Here is an 8,117-nt window from a genome sequence, read left to right on the forward strand (position 1 = left end):
CTGCACTGGACTTTCTAAGAGAAACCTGTATTCACTAGGATTTCTTCTCCCAAAAGGACTCAAGATATGTTCTCTCTGCCTCAAACATTCTCCCTTACTTCACTTGACCTTATGAATTCATACTCATCCTTTTGATATCAGCCCAAACTTTCTCAGGAAATCTCAGACCTTGCTGACTAGGTCAAGGCCCATTGTGATCAGGTTTTATGGCACCAATCACAATTGCAATTGGACATTTATTTGTATGACCACTTGATTAACGTCTGTCTTTCCCACTAGAATATAAACTCCTTGAGGGCAAAGCCTGATTTTGTTTGCTCACCACAGTATTCTCAGAACATGACCTGAGTCCTATGAACATATTGGACACGCCATACATAAGTAGCTAGTAGGGCATTCCATGGGAAATTTCAAAATGCAAATTTGTGAAGCAGCTTCATCTTCAAATGGCTCGCTTGAAAGTTTTTACTCATCCCCTCAATTGGGTATGGTCAGGGCAGAGGAATAATAGCTCAAATCTTAGACCACTGATCCCAGAGATCAGACCCCATCTATTTGCTGTATCTGTACTAGGAGGTTCTGACTTTGGCATTGTTTTCTACTTAATTATCTTTTAAGTATTCTCTTAGCCTCAAATTTAGCCTTCATGTTTTTATCTACTGCTCTTTTCTATCATCTCAGCTTGAACTTACAGATGTGAATGTCCCTAAAGAGAAGTAATAATTTATTGGGTGACTATACCTTGGAGGAAGAAGTCACAAGCTTTTCAGGGATATTTTGAATCTAGATCTGAGTTTCTTGAATTCCTGAAAGTGCAGAAAAGCACCACAGTTGGTTTTTTAGAGCAAAACCTTACTGTAGCCAATTGAAAAAAAGTATTCTAACTTAAGTTCACCACGGGGTCCCCAAACTCACCATGTCCTCATTTGCCCACTAGGAGGATGTTTAGTTGGGATAGAAATCCTCAGCATGTGGCAGGGCCTCCACAATCTTTTTGACCCATAAAGTAAGGACCATTTGGGTAGCAACACCTAGTGAGAAACTATTTGGACTCTTCCTATCAAAATATAAAGTCAGAGGTAAGATAGCCTTTTCAGAGGAAATTACAGAGATTAAGGCACTTATCAAAGATTTGTGAGATGCTGGCCAATGATTCTTCTTATCCCCATTTAATTCCTCAGTAGGGTCAGTGCAAAAACTGATGCTATTTCCAAATGCATTTTCTAATCCTACAGTGGCCTCTTTCCCAGTGCAGATGGATAGACTTCCTGATCCCTGATCTGCAGTTCCTGATTTATGGATCATGCATTACTTTGCTCCTGCTCGCTTGGACTACCAGAAACAGTTTGCTATCACTTGGCAGGAGCAACCGTTCACAAATTCTCTTCCGCTGTGCCAATATCTAGTCATCTATACTCATGGCGACCTTCCCTTCCTTCTAGGACATGAACCTGACCCAATATATTTACAACCTAAAGATGATCAGTCCTGAAGAACAGCAAGTAGCAGTGTCCTAGTTGTCTTGGAAAGGAATTAAGAATAGGAGATACAGTTTTTAAGAAATCAAATAACCTATATCCTCTGTTAAATCCCAGGAAGTGGAGTTTGGGCAGGGTTTCCAATGTCAAGGACATGATGGAGTATTCTTCCTAAGTGGAGGGCAAGTAGCTGCATGCGTTACTCACATGGAGTCTTTTCAGATTTTGGAATCAGATTTAGGTAGCATCTGGGTGTCCTCTGAGCAGTTAACAGGTAACACAGAAACCTCCCCAGAGCCGGGTAGGAAAGGTTTTCTGGCTGGCCCAGTCTGCTTACTGCAGCCCTGCTAGATGGCCTGCCGGCCACATTGACCCAATGTGCATGAAGTGGACTGACACAGTGTGAGGAAACTCTGCTAAGCCTGGAAAGTACTGTTATCACAGGGGAGCCTGGGGTTTTGCAGCTAATTCATGTCACCATCAACAGGTAACTAGTCTCTCTGAGCAAGAGGCTAAAGATATACTTTATTTAGTATTTAGGATGTTAATTTACATAATGTTATTTAAAAAATTTTAACTCACTTAGGTAGCCAGGTAAATAGTGGCTCTCAGCAGAGTGATGGTCTTTCTCTCTTGATAGTAACTACCAGCAGAGCTGAGCTCCAGCCATACCACAGGGGACCCTGGGGTTTTGGAGCTAATTCATGTCACCATCAACAGGTAACTATTCTCTTTGAGCAATAGCTCCTCTGATTATCAAGTCAGGTAATTGTGTACCCTGGGCTGCCTTCCACGAACTGGGTGCCTTCAGGTCCACAACCCATAAAACCATGCCTACCCTATAAAACACTCCAAGAAGTGATGTATAAGACAACAGGCTTTATGGGCCACAAGGATAAGAGTGTTATTTAAATGGGTTGCTCACCTAGGACACAGAGTATGGACATTTTATAGATGTACAGGAAATGCTTAATAAAATCTTGTTGAATGAAGAATGAACACATGAACCTATTCCTTAGCAACAAAAGCTTCCTACTATATAGGAGGCAATCGACTACTTTCTGAAGTAAATTTCACCAGACGTTAGGTAGGCTTCATTAATAATATTTATTTTAAAGATCACTTTTTATTGTAACAAATATAAAGTCATCGATGTTTTACAAATTGTCAAAAATGCTTTAAGTACAAAAGAAATACATTAGTAAAATGAAAGCTATATTGAATTATTTGGTATATACTTAATACTGTCAACATGCATACCATATGCCAGAAAAGCTCATGCATTAAGGAAGAGAGAAGAAATAAGCTATAACGGCTATATTGTCTGATTACAAATTCATTGCTTCGGTCAGTTTTCTTTCTTCAGGGATACCATTTACCTGCAATGTGTAAGAGTGGATATGGGCATGCGTTAGTCAGGGCATGGACACTCGTAGATTTTGAGCAAAATATATTATGGCAAGGAGTGATTTTCTATCCTCTTAACATAATTTAAAATAATTTCTCTGCATTTGGTTTAAAAAAATTTAAAGAGGAAAAATTCTAATTTAGTCCTCTCCTTCTTGGGCCAAAGCTATAATGTTCTGTGTTTGCCAAAAGGCACAAGCCTGAAAATTCCTCCCACAATGAACAAAAAGTATGCGGGTTGACTGTGGGGTGTATGACTGTACCTTTTAATCGTGGCTTTTTAGAAAATATCAGGTGGGTTGGAAAGGCTGAGAAAATGAGAAAAATGGAAAGGGCATCAATCCTAATGGCCTGGGCCTGGTTCAAATGCAAGGGTTGTTTATTGTCAGCTTCTAACTGCTCTATTATCCTCGCTAGTGCTTAAGTCTAGGATTATGCCACCACAGCTAGTTCATTTCTTCAACTTCTGATGGTCATTTAAAAGAAAAAAACTAACTAAATAAAACAAACTTCAAAATATACTCTTCCCTCACAAATTCCATATAGGCAGTTACAAATAAAATTTCTTGGGATCCAAGAGACATTCTTTGAGCTTACATTACCTTCACCAAGAAAACTGTATACTGTTATTCACCACTGTCACCCCAATACATTTAATTAAAAAAAAATACACTAGAAAAGAAAACTGACACATAACATAGTGCGATGAGGTGCTGGAGAAAAGCAATGATTACTTCCTGATACTCTTGCACAAACCTTGTTGCCTCTCTGTGGTACTATGATCACCAGGAGGAAGAAAGAGAAAAGGGGTTGTACCCATGAAAGTGCACTAACAGGACCGGACCCATGCACGTGCAGACAGAACAGAACAAACTTAGAAACTGAGTAACAAACTTTTTCATTCAAATGAACAGAATGGGAATGAAGAATATAACCTGCCCACTTAGCCCTTCTCTCCAGGAGACATGACTCTATTTGATTTCACATTTACCAGAGGCAGAAACACAACAATCTATCACAATTATCTTTTTAAAACTGCTAGGGTAGTCTCTCTCTCTCTCTCTCTCTCTCTCTTAGTATTGACACACTTTAGAGACTCACTGAAAACAAGATGAAGAAAGAAAACTACCATGAGAAAATAGTGCACTTTAGTCAATAATATGCTTGAAATTACAGAAAAATATAAGCAAACAAGAAGGCAATAGGCTATAGTATTAACTGAAAAGGGAATCAAAGCTTTCCTGATTCAAGCAAAATGTCTGCTCCCCAAAACCTGCTTTAGAAAAATAATTTTAAAAAAATAGATTCAACAACTAAAATCCCCCTAGGGAAATTCTTTGGCTCCTTGTCACATTTACTTAGGCACAAATTGTTCTTGTATTTGGAAATGCTGCCTATTACTAAAACGAAACATGCTAACAGGTCTACTTGCTAGAAATCTATATAACTATGCATCTATTTAGGTTTCCTTATTTCCCCCAGTGCGGGAATAAGTAAAATGTGAATTTTAAAAATACTCAATATTTCTATTTTTGCCAGAAATTATCTCCCTTCTATTCATTCTTTGCCTGAAATAATTAAGAATCAGAGTAAAGTCCATGAGGTGAAAGAAAAAGAAGTTTTAGCATTTCCATTGTAGAAATATTCTTTAAAATTTTTCCTCTTTAAAAAAAAGCCATGTAATTAGATGTAGTGGAAATTCATTTATTTCTTTGCTCTTTAGATAACCTATTTATAACAAAGTTTGTTCCTTCATCAATCTCCTGAATGCTTACATCGATATATTGAACAGTCTTGTTGAAACATGTTAGCATTTAATTAAAACAAGTAACCAAAATTGTAGGGGGAAATTCTGATAAATGTTATCTCATAATTAGAATCTGATGAACAAACTGCATTATACTTGCCTCAAATCTTTGAAAAGTTGTCAAACGAAAATCTCCTTAAATTCCCGAAAGCAGTAATAGAGAAGATAATTTTTGAATGAAAATATCCAATACATTTCTATATGGGCCTAAAGTTTTCAAGAGACATACTTCATAGCTCCCCTAACCACAATACCACTATTCATACTCAGAATTCCACAGCCAACTTACATTTTTAAAACTTCTCTTGGTTTTCCAAAAGAGCTAAAAAAGGCATTACTGGTTGCCTGGCAATTAGAACTAGAGATTCAACCACTAATTAGAAGACAATCCTGAATAAGTTACCTACTCAGTACAGAGATGAAAGAAATAATTGGTTGTGGACATTTTTTTTAGGGACACTTGAAAGAAATAAAGGTAAAGAAAGCAAGTCTTAGGGACATAGAACAGTCCCAGGAGAATTGCCCGCCATCTTGTTGTCATGGGTCATGTTATCACAGCTTTAAAAAGTGGCATCAGAACAGGCCAGCCATTTCTCCTTTATCCCCCTGAAGCCTCAGTCACGATGGTTTCCTTTTGTAAGAGTCAGTTCCAAGCTGCTCACTTACTGAGACAAATCCTGGATGCATCTAAGCTAAGAATCTTACACACCAAGGGGAAGAATAGGGTGCTTTGCTGGAGGAAGGGGGTTTCACTCAATCTTCCTTAATTAGACCGGACCTCCAGGGATGCTATTGCTCTAAGATTATTGACTCTGTGTTTATCACTCTGATGCCAATCTATGTAATAATCTAAGCTATTATTCTGAAGTTCTAACTCCGATTAAGGAAAAACACAATTATTTTGCCCTACTTGGTCAAGCTCAAGTTTTGTAAATTACATTACGTAGTATCATTATCTTTTAATCTATTAACTTCACCCATAAACATCAACGTATTAGCACATCCATTCATTTAGCACTCACCTGTAGTCTGCTGTTGGGGAATCTGAGTCTGGTGTGGCAAGTTCCTAGAAATGATGAACATTTTTTTTAGTAAAACTGTTTGCTTACACACATGTAAACAAAGCGCAGACATTAGAATGAAAACCTTTATAGCAAGAAAAAAGAACCCCAGAAATAATCTATTCCAGTATTCCCCCACCCCCTGGCCATGAGTTTATGGATGTGGAAACTGAGGTCTGAGGAAGACAAATAATAACAATACTAAGAATATTCATGGAGTTGCTACTGCTTGCTACATTCTACCTCAAAACAACCTTAGAAAGTAGGTATTATTTTCCCGTTTACAGATGAAAAAACAAAAACAAAAACAGGCTTAGAGGTCCAAGACTTCATAAGTAGGAAGTGGTGGGTGAAGATGTGCACACAGAGGCTCCAGGGCTTATGTTTGTAACCTATACACTTTCAGATCCCGGTCTAGAACACATTTAATTACACACTCATACTCTCACACAGCAACATATATAACCATCTTCATTCACTGTGCTAAACCTGTGCTCCTCGATCCCCACCTAGGAAGTGCTAGCTGCCATCCACCCCCTGCACCAGTCAAAACGTTAAGTCAACCCTGACCTTTCCTTCTTCTTCAGCCCTCACAGCTTGTCGCTTGGGAACTCTTGACGATTCTCCTCAATTTTTTTGAACCCATCCCCTTCTTTCCCGGCTCCATTGCCACTTGGTTGAAGCTATCACCATTGCTCACTGGATCTTTGCAACTGATGTGAATTGTTTCCTCACGCCCACTGCTGCTCCCTTATAATCCACTGTGCACATTGCTGTCTAAGACACAAATCTGCGTATGTCATTCAAATCTCATACACTTCATTGTTTTCTTACGCCTCCCTGAAAACTAAGTTTTGGGGTTTTTAGTGAGCCCTAGATGGCCACTAGTATATCTGGACCCTACATGGAGGCCTCCCTGACTGCCTGAAACAGAGCCATCAGCACCACGGCCCACTCCCATTTCTTGCACCCTTCCAGCTCATTTGTCCTTGCAAAGTCAACTCAAAATTTGTTAGAGTGAATACGTGTTACTCTTAGAATTTTAAAATATCCCACAGGAATACTAACAAAATTTTAACTAATTCTTATTTTTAATAAAAAAAAATAGCCTCTCAATATTCCCTCCTCTATGCCTCCCCACTCTCTAAGCACCACCCCAAATAGGCTACCATTTAGCCTGCTTTACATGCTGACTGCCATTGTATTTCCCTCACATGGTTAATTGCCCCCAAGTGCTTTAAGAGTAAGAACCACCCTGTTCTGTTTAGTATCCTCAGCAATAAGCATAAAATAAATACAGTCTGAATGAATACATGCAAAAGTAAAGATACAGAGATTCGCATCATACACATTTGTTTATTATCGCTCACAAATACCCATTTAGTTTCAAATTTTGATATTAAAATACGTTTACAAAAATGTACAATTTAGATTTGGGGTGGGATAAATTCTAGGAGCTAAACCTTTGCAACAGAGTCTGATCCAAGTTAGGGATTTTCAACGTGTTTTTTTGTTTGTTTCTCTTCAGCAATGGAATTCCTTTTACTGAAATCCTAAGCAGAACTCTTGATGTACAAAAGAGAGAAACGTGAGGTCGCCCCAGTTGAAACAAGGGAGCTGGGAATCCCTCCTGCTTTGTTTCCTATGCCCCACATGCTGGCCCCTCAGGCATTTCTAAGAAACCTCCAAGAAGCAAAGTTTGAAAACCACTGATCTAAAATCATTTCAGCCAGGCAAATATTATATTCCAAACATAAAAGTCTAAAGTGGAAAACAGTACATGCTGGTTAAATAGTGTTTAAACTCTTAATCAATAGGAATGTTAATGACTCTGAGTGATTTAAAAAAAATCAGTTCCATTTTAATATATTGTTAAGGAAATAACAAAATCAATTCTAATTCAATTTGAGGAAGTTACTTAATAATGCATCTCAATAATTACATTCCTTTTTGCTATTACCTATCAGCCCTACTTATCCTTGTGTGGTCTCAGGGAGGTATTTTTTTCTTTTCTTTTGGTTTGTTTATTCTTTCCATTTCAGACAATGTACTAGTATTTATAGTGGTTTGGATGATGAAAGTAAGAAGATTAATTTATAAAGCACAAGAGGAAATAAGTTCTAGATTTAAGGTTGAGAAAACAAACATCTTTACTAAAAAAGTAGAAATGCAATTTCATTGGCATTTGGCGGGGAGGGAAATATGAGTTTTGTTTTCACTTCTCAGGTAAAACTAATTTGGGCTTTTTCTACAATAGAAACTAATGCAGCAACCTCCTTCTCCCCCCGCCCCCCCCCCCCCCCCCCCCGAAAAAAAAAAAATCTTCCTCATTTCCTACGAACGGGAGCTCTACCCAAACCATTG

The 8,117-nt window shown here is 38.2% G+C and overlaps 1 protein-coding gene across 4 annotated transcripts in view; it reads right to left on the reverse strand.

Moving 5' to 3' along the window:
* Positions 1–2,566: 2,566 nt before the first annotated feature.
* The window catches only part of SGCE (sarcoglycan epsilon), a 67,239-nt gene continuing 61,688 nt past the window's right edge, over positions 2,567–8,117 (reverse strand). For all 4 annotated transcript variants that reach the window (XM_023750728.1, XM_006084973.2, XM_023750729.1 and 1 more), the window contains 2 exons: positions 5,715–5,758; positions 2,567–2,857 (listed from right to left, as the gene is read on the reverse strand). In XM_023750728.1, the coding sequence (XP_023606496.1) occupies positions 2,841–2,857; positions 5,715–5,758 (61 nt within the window). In that variant the 3' untranslated portion in view covers positions 2,567–2,840. The remainder of the gene's footprint in view (positions 2,858–5,714; positions 5,759–8,117) is intronic.

Source organism: Myotis lucifugus, unplaced genomic scaffold (genome assembly GCF_000147115.1).
Source record: "Myotis lucifugus unplaced genomic scaffold, Myoluc2.0 scaffold_15, whole genome shotgun sequence".
NCBI classification, from domain to species: domain Eukaryota; kingdom Metazoa; phylum Chordata; class Mammalia; order Chiroptera; family Vespertilionidae; genus Myotis; species Myotis lucifugus.